Source organism: Pleurodeles waltl, chromosome 1_1, assembly GCF_031143425.1.
Source record: "Pleurodeles waltl isolate 20211129_DDA chromosome 1_1, aPleWal1.hap1.20221129, whole genome shotgun sequence".
Lineage (NCBI taxonomy): Eukaryota > Metazoa > Chordata > Amphibia > Caudata > Salamandridae > Pleurodeles > Pleurodeles waltl.
This window is the reverse complement of record NC_090436.1, coordinates 622,083,734-622,101,066: the sequence shown is the minus strand read 5'-3', so window position 1 is coordinate 622,101,066 and position 17,333 is coordinate 622,083,734. Positions and strand designations below refer to the sequence as shown.

At 46.1% G+C, this 17,333-nt stretch overlaps 1 protein-coding gene across 2 annotated transcripts in view; it reads left to right on the top strand.

The window, feature by feature from the left end:
- The window catches only part of MCC (MCC regulator of WNT signaling pathway), a 1,218,505-nt gene that overhangs the window by 1,087,542 nt on the left and 113,630 nt on the right, over nt 1-17,333 (top strand). For both annotated transcript variants that reach the window (XM_069226494.1, XM_069226495.1), the window contains 2 exons: nt 8,412-8,621; nt 14,284-14,381. In XM_069226494.1, the coding sequence (XP_069082595.1) occupies nt 8,412-8,621; nt 14,284-14,381 (308 nt within the window). The remainder of the gene's footprint in view (nt 1-8,411; nt 8,622-14,283; nt 14,382-17,333) is intronic.

The following is a 17,333-nucleotide window of genomic DNA, read 5'->3' as shown; positions in this document are numbered from 1 at the left end:
CATAGTCAAGATACATATCACCAACCCTGTGGCAGGACACCCTGTGCTTCAAATTACATTTTACATCCGATCTGGCCCACAACCTGGGCACTTTAGCAACAGTTCTCCAAATAGCACAGGGCGATGAAAGGGGATTAATCTATCAACTCATCCCCGATAGGCCATCCTATATAGGAAAAAACAGGAAGAGGGAAAGGGATGAGGAGGGGGAGGTTGGTGGGGGGGGGGGCGGGGAATACGCATTGCCAGCAACCTCTGTCAAGAGGTGAACTGCTAGTCCATTTCTGAGGGAAAATCCAGCGTGGCAGGGCTGTGCCACTCTGCATCGACAGCAAAATCACAGGATTAAGTTAGATTCATAAGGTATGTCTGGAGAGGAGCCCACACATCAACTGGATGGGAGCCAGACAGCATCATTTCCCAGTAGATCGTCAGTTGCTCCTGACAGTATGCTGCATCTCTCAACCAATCCATCCTGCAGGGCGCCTGCCTCCTTCCCCAGCACATAGCCAGCACCAGTAGTAATCCCACTAACTTCCTGAACTCAGGCTGATCTTACATACCGTAAGAGAGCAAATTTGGGGGTGCATGGTGCCCTCGTGCGAGTCCTTTCCTCTTTTGTGCTCAACACCTCATTCCAGTAACCCCTCAACCCACTGCAGCTCCACGCCGAGTGCAGGAAATCCACATCCGGCGCCGAACATCTAATGCAACTTGCATCCACTCGAACACCCATCCTCCAAAGGCACTTCGGCGAATAGTATATGCAATTCAACAATTTAAAATGGATTAAGAGCAGTCTGTAATTGGGGGAAAGATATTGCATATGCGTACAGCATTATCACCCAACCTCATGTTGCAGAGCTGCATGTGGATCTCCTCCCCTCTCCTTCCCCACTCCCACCCCCTTGGCCGACAACTATGGACTCAGAAGTTCCAGCACCGGCATCGAAGGCACATACATCTCTGCAGCCCGGTCCAGAGAAAAAGCCCCCGCCATGCCCATGCTGTGCATGTGACCGTGTCTATGCTCACCCCTCGCAGCCTTGGCGGGCAATAAATAGCATCCGGGAGTCAGCGTGGCCATATGGAATCATGTTCCGGAGCCAGGTGCAGCAAATATCTAATGGTATGAATCCAGAAATGTGCAAAATGTGCCTGGGGACAATTATTATATAATTCCGGGTCCGGGGCCACCAGACCACCCATCTCAAGGGGTTGAGCTAGCATTTCCCATGAGATTCTTGACTGTTTACCCTCCCAGAAAAGTGTTATAAGTAGCGATCTGAGTCATTTTAGAAAGCTAGCTGTGAGGGTGAGGGGAGTATTAACAAACAAGTAGAAAAATATGGGCAAGATTACCATCTTAGTTATTGCTATGCGGCCAGTCAGTTAGAGTGGCAGGGAGCGCCAGGCCGTGACTTTATCCTCCAGCCATGCAATGGCCCTTCCATAGTTTTACGTTCATTACTCTTTCACCTCTCTACTGAGCCAGATACCCAAGTAACGAACTGGTGCAGACGCCCAGCTCAGGGGGTAGTCTGATTGATATTGGACTGTAACTTCCGACAAGGGATAAACCACTGACTTGGCACAGTTTGTCATACCCGAAAGATTACCAAAGTGCACAAACTCCTCCACGATAGTTTCTTAATGAGCCTGTGGATCTCGTACATACAAAGTGACATCATCCTCATACAAGAACACCAGAATTGGACGCTGCCGGAATGCAAGCCCCCGGTTATGATGTTGCCTCAGACGTGCCACCAGTGGCTCCATCTCCACCGCAAACAGCAGCGGGGAAAGAGGGCACCCCTGCCTAGTGCCTCTGGCCACCGTGAGGGGGCCAGTCATAGTCCCATTAATTCTCAGTCTAGCTGTTGGGTTCGTGTAAAGCAAGCGCATTAATTGGATAAGCCTAGGACTCATCCTCAACCTGGCCAGTAAGTCGAAAATATAGGGCCATGTGAGGAAATCAAAGGCCTTCAAGGCATCAAGGAATACTGCTGCAGCTCAGTCTTTTGGATCCACCGTCCGGGCAGCCTCAGAAAATGTACAGAGGTTGTATATGGTTGAACGAACAGGCACAAAGCCAGATTGGTCAGGGAGAACCATGGTCGAGAGCAGTGGCTGTAGTCGGGCTGCAATCTACTTCGCTAGGATCTTATTGTCAACATTTATGAGCGACAGCGGTCTGAATGAATCACATAGGCAAGGGTCTTTGCCAGGTTTCAATATAGTAACAATAAGGGCTTCATGAAGCGAGGGTGAGAGAATCCTTTCCTCCAATGCCTCCGCGTACATTTCCAACAAGTGTGGCGCTAACAAATCTGCATATTCTTTATAAAAGGCCAACGTAAGCCCATCCAATCCTGGTGCTTTGTCCGCGGGCAAGCCACGTATAACCTGCGTGATATCCTCAACTGAGAATGGGGAGTCTAGATATTGTCTCCAACCAAAGCAGACTAATGTCTTTGAAATACCCTGTGTAGGCCGGCTGATCCGAAGTCGCCGGCTGAGCATATAAAGAGGTATAAATGTCTGTCATCACTCTCTTAACTTCTTCCGTTCTGACGCAGCGCATGCTGTCTGCATCATTGAGCTCAACTATACAATCCCCTGCCCATGGTTTGCGCAGCATTGCCGCAAGTGTCTTACCATATCTCTCGCCCTCCTCATACCTCCTCGCCTTAGCTTCTCTCCCCAAAAAGCAAACCTTGCACAGCACTGCTTCCTCTTACTGCAACAGCTTTTCCCTCACTTCACACAGAAGAGCACCATACATACCTTTGCAAATACGCTTTTCCAGCGATACCAACTGGGTCTCCGAGTCCGCCAACTTGCAGCGGATTGACCGGAGCACACCATGTTGCTTGGCAAGGCAGACCCCCCTAATCAAAGCCTTGAAGGCCTCCCTTAGAGCACTAGCAGAGGATACAGAGTTCTTATTAATAGTGAAGTACTCCATTATAGCCAGCCGGACCTCCTCCCTGAAGGCTTGATCTCTCTAGCCCAGCTCGGCAAGCGCTATTCAAACTCCCGTTGGGTCCCCCTAGGGACCCGCAACTCCAGCAGCACCGGAGAATGATCTGACACCAGTGCGGGCAGGTGCTCAATCTTCTCGGTCCAGAGTTCTACATCTCTGGTCCCAAGCCACCTATATATGTGTGACCAGCTATTATGGACTGTGCTAATGCATGTACCCTCCCTGCACGTACCATGTTTCGCCCTCCATAAATCTACAACTGAATGCTCTGACATAATAGCAGACAAGACCTTTGCAGCTGCCTGGTGCTGAGGGTGCACGCGAGTATCTCGATCTGCGACGGGATCCATCACTACTTTAAAATTGCCGTCCCAGAGCAAGGACCCGTTACCTAGTGAATTCGCCATTCGCCAGACCTCCACAAAGAACTCCGGGTCGTCCACATTTGGGCCGTACATCGACACTAAACGAAAGGGCATGTCCTGAAGCGTGCCTGCAGCATTACAAAATGACTGTTCAGATCCTTGAGCACTCGCTTAGTGCGCCATTGCAGCCCCTTTTGTAAAATTATGGCCACCACCCGTTTGTAGCTCGAGTATGTGGCCATGTGGGTCCCCAATCCAGCCAGCTCTCAACCTGTGTTTGGTATTGGTAGCCAGGTGAGTTTCTTGCAGTACACATATATCTATTGCATAACACTGTAAATATGCCAACACCAGCCTCATCTTCCGAGCATCATTCAGCTCCCTTACATTCCATGACAAACATCTCACTGTGGCAGACCTACCCTGTATCATAGTATAGCAACCTCCAACTCAACTGTGCAGCGATCACCCATCAGTGCAACTTTTAACAGTGTTGAATGAGGGAGCAGGAAGGGAAAGGGGAGAAAATCCAACGGAGCATCTGCAAACTTACTAACCAACATTACGCCTCCCACCCCTGTAGGCCCCCTAAATGGGCCAGACCACCCTTCCCCCCCCATAAACAATGACATGTGCCACCCCATCCCCCAAAACACAACCATTCACTTGGACTCATCCAGGGGGCATTGGTATGGTGGCAAGTCCCACCCCATTTTGGATGGGTGGGCAGGACCTGTAGCAACATAAGGTACCATTTGGGCCGGTAGCTGCCAAATTACAATCCAAGAGCAGCGCAGTTCAAATCTCAGGATCCGTGCCGATCTGGTATGTGATCAACAATATTGCAGTATCTTAGTCATTGTCACTAAGATGGTTCCCACCATCTCCATTCTTGTGCGTGCTGGCCGGGTCCACTTTCTTAGGAAGAGTTTTCACAAACTTAGCTGCCTGTTCTGGGTCTGTGACGAAGTGCAGTTTACCTTTATGCTGGATTCTCAACTTAGCCAGGTATATAAGGGAGTATTTTGCATCCGTTTGACTCTGGGTGCGCTTTTCCTGGGATAAATGCCCTGTGAGCTGCCTGCACCCCAGGGGTGTAGTCCAGGAAGATACTTAGCGTGTTGTTGTTGTTGTTGTAAACAATGGGTCTGCAGTCATGGGCCGGGTGCAACACTGTGACTCTGTCCCTGTAATTGAGCAAGCGTGATAATAGGGCGTGCCGGCATGCCAGGAAGTGCCTCGGGCCAAGCGACCTATGCGCCCCCTCCACCACCAATACCAGGGAGAGCTCGCCCGGAAAGAGTGCAGTTAGCATCATTTTCACGTGGTCATCCATGTGACCCATATCCGTTGACTCGGGGACCCCTAGGGTGCAAATGTTGTTCCTGCATGAGCGGGCTTCAAGATCCTCATTCTTATTACGGATTAATTCCAGCACCCGCTCCATTCGGTGAAGGTGTTCGCTCTCCCCTCACTGACCATCCTCCAGGTCCCAGGTGCGGGATTCCACCTGATCTAGGCAGGTGTCGTGATTATTCACCCTGTCCTTCAAGCAATCTATACGGTCTGTGAGGTGGTTTAGTTTGGCATCTATGCCTGCCTGGGTTTGCTTAATATCCATAAACATGGCTTTAATGGACTTCGACTGTGACTCATCTTCCTGGGGCAGATCCGTGTCAGCCATCTCTTCCACCTGTTTGCTAGTATGGCTGATCTTTCTCTTGCCCTCAAAGGACAGTTTGGCTTGCTTATGGCCCACTTTCCCCAAGGTGCCAATTCAACGTCCCATGCATGAGGGGCGAGACTTGGTCCACCACTCAACCGATGTCAGGTGCAGTGAGGAAACTGCTGTTGCCTGTCCCCAACTCAGACCCCTCCAGGCACCTCAGCACGTTGTGGCCTCAAATCTCACCTCCTTTCACTAGCGCTGCCTGCTGATGGGGCACCCGTCCCTAGGTATCACAGTCCACCGTGCCTATCACCGATGCTCCACCACCAGCGCACCGCAAGCGGGCCCGCTCACTCCTCAGCTCTCCCTCCGGTCGGGCCCAGGATTCACTGCCTTCCACATCGCCTGCTCAGCGGATCTCCGAGTCTCTCCGGGGCCTCCAAACACCCCTCGACTGCCATGAATGTCCCCCCGCGCGGCATCTGGCATGGCTGAGCCCCATGCACCCAGGCCAGGCACCACAATCCCACTGCCGCATCCGTGCCAGCCAAGTCCTTGGTATTCTGCTTCTGGGGCGTGCCGATTATCCATCCCGTGCCTCAAAATTCATCCATAGGTCGCGGTGCTCAGCAGCTCCACCGGCAGCCGCCAGCACGACAAGGGAGGGCACTGCCGCCAGCCCAAACCAGCGGCCCAGTGCCCTGCACGCCAGCCACGCAGGGTGCCCCACCTCCGGGCCTCCTCGTTACTCCTGGGCAGATGCCGATGCCACATGCGTCTGACCCCGAGCTCCGGTCACGGTCACTCCAGGCCGCAACACTCCTCCACCAGACCCTCCTGCCGCAGGCCCACCGCCGGGGCCGCCACCGCCACTCCGTGCTTCCACAGCCTGGGGGCCCAACAAGGGGAGGATGCGGCCACACGACCAGGCCCACTCCTCCATCAGGCCTATCAGGCCTGATCTCACCAGTCACTGCCAAGCCGGCATCAGAACCCAGGCACCTACACTTCCAGCAGTTCTGTAGTCAGTTACCTTTCCGGATGACACTCCAGTTGGCCCCCTTGCCCGGATTACGGCAGGATCAATGCTCCTGCCCCGCAGAACCTCAGAGTGTCGCCCATCTTGCGGGATGGCCAGACCACGCCCCTTACTTGGTTAGATACTTGTCAGATCGCTCACTCTGCTGCACACCTACTCTCTTGCTAGACCCATATTTTCTGTACTGTTGTGGTGGATGAAAGTGAGACAGTGGACTGCCTTGACTAACTATTCTACACACAACTGGGAGAGCACACTACATAGAGCAGTGCAGTGGGATGCGATAAAAATGGTGTTGAGAGGAGTGTGTATGGCCACTTCTGTAGGTATACATCAATCATTGGAGAAGGGCCTGACAATTCAGGAAGGGAAATAGGACGAATTGGAGGCAGCCCTGCCAACCAACCAGGATGCCGAACAGGAATGGGCTAGAGTGCAATGGTGTGTATATACCCTATGGGATCAGTTAGGGAAGGATGTGTGACTGTCCTATAGGCACAGATTGCACATGGAAGAAGATAGGGCAGGGCACATGCTGGCCAGGTTGATCAAATACGATAATTACACTCACCCTAACCTGGCACTACGGGCAGACAAGCTGGTGGCAACCTTAAAAGTTGAGGATGCTTGGCAACACTTTAGTGATGGCCCTGTTATGAATAACGAATAAGCCCGAATACATGGGGGAGTGTGTGATGTATCCATCAATGTACGCTTTAAGCATATACAGTACAATGTCATTCATATCACTTACTTATCTCCCAAGTAGGAATACACTGTTTATCCGGCTAGGGACCCAGGGTGTGCATGCTGCAGGAGTGTGCCAGAAGATCTTTTCCATGTGCTGTGGCACTGCTAACCTGTTACGAAATTCTGGTAGAAATGTTGAAACAGTTAAGTAGGGCTTCAGGCTGAACGATTACCCAAATGATAAACAGTGCCTCCTGCGTCTGCCGCCTGAGAGGAAAAATAAGCTGAGTAGGAGATTTGGGATGGTGTGCTTGATCTTGGCTTAGAAGCACATTGCTATCAGATGGTTGAGACCGAAGCCTCCCCTGATAATGGAATGGCAGCGTGATTTGATAGAACGGGCGCGACAGGCAGAGATGCATAATAGAAAGATGAGGGAGGATTGAGAAATTAGCTGACGACTTGATCTCACGGGGAGCAACGATACACTCCCTGACTGGCCCTCCTGATAATGGAGCCCCCTCCCACAGAGGGTCTGTCGGAGGCCAAAGGGGAAACCTGCTACGGATGTTATAGGCAGTACATAGGGTAAAGGGGTTTGCAGCCACTTGGGTACCGGAGATTGGCCACACATAAAAACATTAGGATGGTACTTCAGGATTAAGTAGGGGGCCGCTGAGCTATATTGATTGGATTATATGATCGAGCACTGGGGGTGGGGGTGAGAGGAGATAGTTTTTGGTCCATTATCATATGTACAGTTAAAGTAATGTGTGTTGTCTCCTGCTAAGCCTACACTTTTAAATTGTTGTTCACAAGACGTGGTCTGTCCTTTCGCAATACATTCTTTGATAGGGGGTCTATGACCGCATCTTCGATTGTATCAGTGATTTGATCAGCATTGTACTTTACAGAAATGCTAATAAAAACATATAAAATAAATTTGTACCAGGTGGCAGAATTAATTGGACCTGTGTTCACGTGCTTTTACCGTGCGTACATGTAAATTACCACTGGGTATAACCTTATGGTAAGTGCCTGTGAAATCTGGTAGTGAGCACACCTTTTTTGTGTGCCGGAGTATGAAACTTCGTGTAAAAATGTTTAATGTAAACACAAAGCCAGAAATTTGTCAGTGCTTATTTTCTCCTGCAGTCAGTACCTGTGTTTTATACAGCCCTCCACTTTGCACAATGTGGCTCCTTTTTATGGTTCGGAAAGTGTCCCCAAAACCTCAGGAAATCAGTGTTAAGAACTCGCACTGTTAGAATTTACCAGCTGTGTTGCACCCCTAGGATTCCGGTCTCCCAGTAACTGTGTTTCCAAACTTGTTAATTGGCTTGTGAATTACTGCAGCATGGTTAAAATGTAAAAAAAAAGACAAAAAAACAAAGATGGCTTCTATGTTCCTCGTGAGATCACCTGCTGCTGAAGCGTTCCTCGCGCTGCATGTCAGAAACAAATAAATCTTGTTTAGAGGATCTGGGGGGATGCTGCGAGGCGGCCTGCTGTATTCCTGTCCAAATTAAAGATGCTTTTGTAAATGAAATTGCAGCGCCAGTGTTGGCAGGCGGCCAGATGTAATTTTATTTAGCACAGTCGCCTTTGCTCCGCGCAGACAGATGATGCATTTCCCTGGGCTCTTGTCTGTTTCCTTAACAGGAGGAGATGGCGGAGCTGAAGGCGCAGCTGTACCTGCTGGAGAAAGAGAAGAAGGCGCTGGAGCTGAAGCTCAGCACGCGGGAGGCCCAGGAGCAGGCCTACCTCGTGCACATCGAGCACCTGAAGTCCGAGGTGGAGGAGCAGAAGGAGCAGAGAATGAGGTCCCTCAGTTCCACCAGCAGCAGCGGCAGTAAGGACAAGCTGGGGAAGGTCAGCGTCACACACAGAGCAGACGCACTTGTGTACAATATCCACTTGCATTGCTGTTGCCTTTCCTTCGCTACGTCCTGCAGTATCATTGGTGCACAGGGTGGAGGGGACGGGATTCTCTTCCGCAGAGGTGACGTTCAAGGCCAGGATTAATATGTTAACTGGCACGGGGAGCGCTCACAGCATCCTTTCACAAGCCCTCAGTGACAGTTGTTAATATCTTTTGGGGATTGTTGAGAGATGTCAGTCAGGGGTGGTGGCTTCACACTTACCTGCATGTCAGCACATCGGCTTTCCCTTCATTACTTTCTGGAGCATTTTGACTAAGTGTACCCTCGGCTCGGGGGGAAGAAAACAGATTTTTTTTGTCAGTATTCCTCTAGATTTTCACTCTAACATCCCACCCCAGACTCTCCACTCTACTTCCTTACTTGTTTTGATTGTGATGCACATTTAGTGAATCTCTTCCTGTGTGGGGTCAAGCTCTGTCAATCACTCCAGTTGACACCCTCAAGCTAGCAATGATCAGTCCATGCCAGGGCCATCATAGGTGTAGGAAGGCCAAATTCAGACCAGATTGTCAGGATATACGCATACAATATGTTTGCTTACAATACATATAAATCTTCATTGCATGGTTATTATAAAAGCATAAATCTAATTCGGATGCATCAGATCACTGAGGTGACAGGAAGAGAACCATAGGCTTAAAAATCAGATAAGAGATGCAGCTATCTGAACAGTTAATGCTTATCCAGAAAATCTGGCTTTGGCCCTGGCCTTTTGAGACCTAGAATGGACAGCCTGGTTTATACCAACCATCAGAACCCCAGGCACTGTGAGATTTATAAATGTCGTTCTCTCTATTGTACATCACAGTCCTCATTTAGAAAAGTGCATAGTACAAACTGAATTGTAACTTAATATAAAGTATTTTTAGTACCAAACTCATTGAAACAAGCCTGGAAGGAATGAAAGGCTGAGTTGCTGATGCCTGGTTTCAAAGTGCAATGTACTGATTGCACTTCGAGACCTGCAGCTGACAAAATAACCCATGGAATTACATTGCCGTCCTCTCACCAAAGGTTGCAGCAGGGGGCTGCTGTGCACTTTCCTAAACATGGCTCCCTATTCCATGAGTCATTTGAGTTCCTCTTTACTGTAGCAAGCATGAGCCAACAGTTTGAGCATTGCAACTTTCTTTGCATTTTACTATCAGCCAACTTCTTTGGATACAAAAGTGAAAAACTAAGCACTGACATAAAATTATTGTAAGACCCTCAAGAACAAGCAATTATTAACTTCTTTCCAAGGCGCTTAGGGTAGAGACCTCAATGCCACCCTCTGCACACCTCTCCCTACCTCATCCGAGAAGCCAGTTTTCTGCCCAAAATTGACTGCTCTGATTCAGAGGCTCCGAAAAATATCTCCATCCAGAGCCAGCCATGTTCCATTTCTCAGCGCTATCCAAGGCCGTGGCTCTCCCAGCACAAGAGTGGTCTGTAAAGTTATTCAGACTGGAGCGCAAGGACCAGAGTGGCTTACATGGGAAGGACCCCAAAGGCAGTGAGCAATAACACAAGGGTCGAGGGAGCCACTGCTCTGGCGAGCTCCCTGTCTTGCTTTGATGGCATCAGGCGGCCTCATCCATTGGATGCTGTCAGTCAGGCTAGACAGACAGTCAAAAAGACTTTCATTCCCAGCAATCTCCCCTCATCAGCAAAAGCAAATGGGCCCTGAGGACAGGATTGTTATCGGTTATTTCTGTAGGCGCCAGCTGCAAAAATACACTTGGATGTTTAAAAACAAATTAAATAATGAACAGGTAAATATAAGGTGATAGTTAAAGAAATCACTCTGAAAATGCCTTCCTGTACGTCTGTAGCAGATTACCAGTTCAGATGTCTCGAGATGTCACCTGAAGAGCACAAGCACTCAATATGTTGCCTCTTCGAGGACAGACCTTCCCAGGTACGACCGCCAGTTCACTATATCGATCTCTTCAGAGGTTTAGAGGTGGTGCCCGGAGGGCCTGTCGAGAGACGGCAGATTTCAATGTCTGTTGGATCAGAATACACGTGTGATTATTACAGCACCGCAAAACCTGAACCCCCCTCTCCACATGCTGTATTGAAAAGTAGTTTTTTTTTTTTATATATAGTCTTTTACCGTAGATGACATGATGCCTGAGATTTGTAGACAGTTCTGTTGTTTCATTAATGCCATTGGTGGGGCAGAAACAATTTACAATCTTAGGACACATATTTTTGTAAATCCTATTTTCCTCTCGGCAGGTCTTAATGAATCCCTGAAATACAAGTTTCTGCAATACATATAAATGAATGCTTAAAATATTGAAAGAACAGCTTAAGAGAGGACTTCATTATCTCTCGAGTGTTAGGCACAGATCCAGTTCATTTAAATTCTCTAAGTACCAATTTACATAGTTATAAGTATTGACATTAGCAGACTGCATATTTTACTACTTGGTCGGATATACTAGACAGATTTTGAGCTTCTTAGAGCTCTTTTCATGCTGTTGTCAATGATTAAGTGTCACCGGTTCGGGGTTCCTCCGCTTCTCATCCTTACTTTCATTTGAGGAGATTTCCACTTCTCGCCTGGCTAGTGGAAGAGAGTGATTTAAAATGGAACAAAGGTTTGGTTTGTAGGTTTCTCTTGTTGCTGGTCATCCTTAGGTCGAATGTCGCAGTCATGCACATCCCAAGAATGATTTTAATTGATAGCAGTAATCTTGACGCTTCCATAACGCATTTTGCGGCATTGCCTTTCCTGAGCAACAGGCCCACCCGCAAAAGTGGGATACTGTTTTTATTGGGAAAAATGTAGAAACGCTGAGTGGCAGGACTTTTGTTGTTTCTGCACATCATACAGAACTTTTTTCTCTGTGAGGAAATTCTGTGACATCACCTGATGTTTGGAGAGCATTCTGGGTAAGGAAAGCAGTGGGGTGCAAGCAGGCCTCCACCTTGGACTCGCTTGGCTATCTAGTTTTCAGATATGTATGGGCCTGGTAGTTTCCTTTGGGTGCAGGCAGGCCACGGGTCCAAATATGAAGGCAACCTCCACCGCAAAAGATTATCTTATCAGAACATAGTTTCCTCTCTGTGGCTTTCCTGTCCCAAATGATAGGTACATCCACACATGCAGACCACCGTTTTTATTGTGAGAAAAGTGGGAACAAAGAACAGCAGGACATTTGTTATTATCTTTTGACTTTCTCTGTATTTTTGTTTTCCACTTGTAAGTCAGTATGCACAAAAACACAGTTTGAAAAATTCCCTCAGAATAACCTGGCACTCTGGGTAATCAAAAATGGCGTGATATGAATAACGTGCATTCCTAAACTCCGATCAATATATGCATTAAAAAAATGCATTGATTTGCTTCATACCCATTTTTCTTTACATATTTCTATATGGAGTGATGCAGGGTTGGTACGCTGAAAATTAATTGTAAGCTGTAGCTCGGATGATGGCTGTGGGTATCATGAGTTTTTGGGCTACCCTATTTTGTCTGGCTCTCGGAAATGTATCACTGTCTGGGTACTCTTTACAGTTAGGTACGATCTGAAAGAATAGGATACATTCACCACCACATAAAAAGAGTGCAAACTTTGTAGTGAAAAAATGCTTTTTTTTCACTCTGCCTGTTGCTGAATAATGGGAAGCCGGCAATCTTTTTCCCCTAGAAATACACTCTCTTGCACAACATTTTTTCTCATTTTTCAAAAAAATTCCGACAATTTCACTATTTTCTCAGTTCCCTTAATAGGAAGCCACAAACCATGGATACCTTTACCATCTCCAACTTGTGAGGAAAACAGCCACAAATTTTGCCTCAATATACTTTGTGGAGAAAAGTTATGTAGGCTTTAGCGTAATGTGCCTCAAATATCAAAAGAAGGGCTCAGAGCTCTGGTCAGCAGGGCCAGGGTTGAAGGCAGGAGAGTAGGCGACCTCAGGACATAGGTTAAGCTATTTCTTTTGGCCATGTGTACATTCTTTACGTAATTGGGGATATTTACAAAATGCTATATGGCACTTTAAAGCAGCCCCTAGCTTATGTCCTTTCTCCTGTATAAAGTATAAAATGGTTTTTACGACTAATCACCATTTCCTTCCCAGAAACCTGCCTGCTAGGAGTTCATTCCTCCGCTATGTGGAGAAAATTAGGTAATTGAAAACGTCTAGGAAGCTCTTTGTTGCATGTGTAAGGAGTTCATCTATGGGTGCATAGTTTATTGTAATTAATGATGCTGTGGGGAATCTTTTCTTGGAAGGACCTTGATACAACAGAGAAGTCCAGGGAGGTGTGCAATGTTGTTAACTGGCAATTTGTGCAGAACCTTGGTAGAGAGAGATAATGCAAATGCATGAGAGAGAGAGATATTGGTAATCAGTATGAATATCTTGGGCAACTGGAAGATATAATCTAGGGCTGTTTTTTTTCTTACCTTGGATCCTACCATCAGGGTGTGGAATATATAGTGCTTTAGCTGCTACAATTCTAGTTAAGTGGCTTATTTTCTTTTTAATCTATTTTCCCAGATATGTCACTTAATGAGTGAGAGTTACACCATACATGAAATTGTCTGTTTCACCATTAATAGTCAGGGCCACTGAACTTATGCAGCAAGAAAAGGCAAATCATGCTGCAAAATGCGGCTTATGCAGCAAGAAAAGGCAAATTATGCTGAAAATTGCGGCACATTTTTTAATAGTATTGATTCAATATTTTGTAATTTCTACCCATGGTAATATTGTGTGGGCAAAGATTTCAACTCATTAATGTCAGGTGAGCAAATAAATGTAAAAATTAGCAAACGAAAGATGATCAGTTTACATTTGCCAAGGGTCTTCCAGTGCAAGTGAACACGTTGCCACGTTTTCTAGTAACCTTTGAGCCGTTTGAGATAGAAACAATATTTTTTGTTTAAAAACTGCAGATTATGCAGTAGATCATGGATTATGTGCTAAATGAGACTGATCCATAATTATGCGAAAAAAGCTGCAGCCTCAGAAATGCATAATTCCAGTGGCGCTGATTGTAGTCAACCAAGTTTGTTCAACATTGATACTCACACTTAATGCTTGAAGTCATCTCATTCTAGTACAAACTACATTTGCTAACATATTTCTTTTATTTGTGTACAATTACTATTCTGGCTGACAAGTAAATTAGATAATCATCTCCTACCACTAAAATGGAAACCTCACTGCAACAATCTGAAAACCTGGTTATTCAGTCACTGTTTTTCATTCATTCATGGATCCGATTATTTGAATAGGCATCTGTGGGTACCATGAGACCCATCAAGGGCAAATGCTGCACTTTATACATACACTAAAATAAAGTAAATAAAATAAATACTGACTTCTTACTTAGTGCATATTTTTAGTACTTTGGTACGTTATTACCTTAAAAAAATTGGGCTGCTCATATTTGAATAAATGAGCTCTGTGGGTAAAGTTTGATCAAACGGGTTTTGCGGCAAATTGGTTATTTTTTAGATGTCTTTATTTTTTACACAGCTTCAGCACATTATTTTGCTGATGCTTTAGATTATACTAGAAATAAAGAAATGTGTGCCGCTTAGGTGAGTTTTTTGGAGCTAATAATTTGATTTTTTTTGTGCCAGGAATCCGTGGATGGAACTGCGCCATCGGTGACTCTCGCAGATATAAGAACTTACAACGACAGTGAGCTGGCTGCAGAACTAACAAATGTGCTTAGACGGTAAGAAGGGCACTTATTGTTTGAATATATATGTAGCCATGGAGCATATTGTGAGCACCAGAGTATCATTGGATGTTCAACGTGCAATGGTTTTCATTTTAGAAGTAAATGGCCAAGCAAGCGTTTTTTTCTTGTGGCGCGCACTGCGTCTGACTGCATCTCCACTAGAGAGCTGCAGAGCTAGCCTAAAGCCTCATCAGCACTTCGTAGCACGAGGTTTGAATTTTTTCTGTGCTGGTATTTTGTTCTTTTTTTAGAATCAATAGCTGATCACAACCAGTAGATTCTGGCAAAACATACAGTAAAATTGTGCTCTTAAAACATGCTGTTAAACCTGTTATGAGCACCAGCAATGATCATTCAAAACAAATCTTCCACTGTCCAGTTCCACGCTCAATCTGCATTAAAAGCTTTTTTATAACTATTAATTTGCCTAAAATACATTAGAATTCACTTTTAGTTGGTAACAATTAGGGCTCCTAGTCTGTTAGAATTAGTACTTGCTTTGTTACTAAGTGTACTAAATGTAAGATATTAAAATATTTCTCTAAACTGGGACCTCAGTGGGAAACCCAAGCATGAGAACACCCTGAGCCGAAATGTAGGCTGTAGTCTCATGCAGAGGAGACTGTGTTGGTGTGTTTAAGAGACTGCTTAATCTGCTTGGTGGTCTAAGCTGTGTTTTGAAAGTGTACATAGCACTCGTTTTTGGCTAGAATAAGTGATTTAAGTGCACGAAAACCAGTATTTTTAGTGGCTTTAGATTTGGGCCTTACCTGCATTGTTGGACAGGAACTACAATGTGTGGATTGAGCCTCTCTGTATCCAAGAAGATTCTGACTTTAGGAGCAGCTTCCTGCCCCCTCTGCCCACCAGCCTGTGCTTAAGGTCACATTTCCTTTATATAACTTTCTTACTGGTTGTTGCATCTGCGCTCTGACTGGCTCCTAGGGCTAGGATTTCTATTGGCGCTAGGGCTCGGGGTTTGAGATCTGATTGGCTGATAGGGCTAGCGTTCTGATTAGTTGCTAGGGCTAGGGTTTCTATTGGACTTAGGGCTTATGGTTTGAGATCTGGTTGGCTCATAGGGCTAGGGTTCTGATTGGTTGCTAAGGCTAGGACTTCTATGGGACATACAGCTTAGGGTTTGAGATATGATTGGCTGATAGGGCTTGGGTTCTGATTGGTTGTTAGGGTTAGGGTTTTTATTGGGCTTAGGGTTTGAGCTTTGAGTGATTAATAGGTCTATGGGTCTGATTGGTTCCTAGGGCTTGTGTTTCTATGGGACCTAGGGTTAGGGTTTGGCTCTTGATTGGTTGCTAGGGCTAGGACTGCAATTGATTATAAGGGCTAGGTCTCACATTGGTCTTAGGGCTAGGGTTCTAATTGGTCAGGGCTAGGGACTCAATTGGCTGAAAATCACCTAACCTAGAGCTATTTACCCTTAAGGTTCGCGGTGTCTCGGCCCGGGCATCTAGGTTAAGGATGGAGAGGACAAGGTCAGTTGCCTATTCGAGTCGGTCCTAAGGCCAGAAAAGCTGGCCTTTTTTCTATCATCAGCCACTACCTTAACCCATCCACATCCACAAACAAATTAACGCACTTGCAGCAAATGCACTCTACTCATTTAGTACCACTCAACCCTATGCACATTTCAGTTGCTCAACAACCATTACAAAACCCCACAAACCACACCAATACACCCTTCTGCTGCAACTACCACACAATGGCACCTTCACTCGCACACACAACAGCACTCTGTTGTATACCACTAACAAATCCACACATCACCAACACAACACAAAGCAATATTATACATAAATTTAATCCATCCAGACATGCACTCCCTGTTCATACAAACCACCAGCTCTACTATGAACTTGCTCCTAGCAGACCAATTTCTGTCACCACAAACCAATACTCAGCCCATCCTATCACCCACCCATACCCTCTTCCTCTTTTTACCAATCAAACACAATGAAACAATCCCTACTCTCCACTCTGGCGCACACATGACCTCTTCCAGCTGTCAAGTCTGACACAAACACTCATACCTCTTGTCAATCCCCTCTCATATACCACATACTCTGTTTTCCAAAAAGACATCACTACTCCATTTACCATTCGAATTCCACTCAGAATTTACAACAGAACTTTACATAAAAATCCTTCTCAGAAAATCACTACATCAATACCTCCTCTCACTACTCCACAAAAACAAAACACACACCAGCACATCAAAATCTCACAGATACACAAGTTCATAATACAGTCCATTACAAATTAGAAGAATATACCCACGCTCATAATTACACAAATCATACACATCCTAAGCCAACTTTACACCCAAATTTTCCATCTTCACCATCACTTACCACAAATACACCAATGCAACAGCTCTCCTTCACACGCCTCTCATCCATTTCACAATATGGAGCCTTAGAACATGATCCACATGCTCCACCAACACCGCTAACTCCTGCATTTTCCACCCTAAGCAGACACAAACAAAATTAACAACATGCCACTCTTCACAACTTTGCATTTCCATGTCTATTACACAGCAAGACTACTCTACAATAACAACACAGATCACCAACTCACTCTCAACTGCCATCTGCACCACCTACACATGCAGACTCAACAAAATGCCTTCTAAGTCTGCCAAACGAGGAATACAATAAAGAAAAACTGCACTATCGCTATCCTCATACAGTCGACGCAAGCACTAATGACACACCTGCTACAAGTTCAAAGAATACTGCTCACTCTTGCAGAAAACAGTCACACTACCATTAAAACACAATCTCCAAATTTCCTACCAATAAATGCTTGATAAATCTCTAAAAGCAAGCACCACATCTACGACCTACTCACTGACTCACAACCAGACTTGCTCTTCGTAACTGAATCATGGTTGTGAGATGGCATGACTCCTGTGTTGTATGAAGC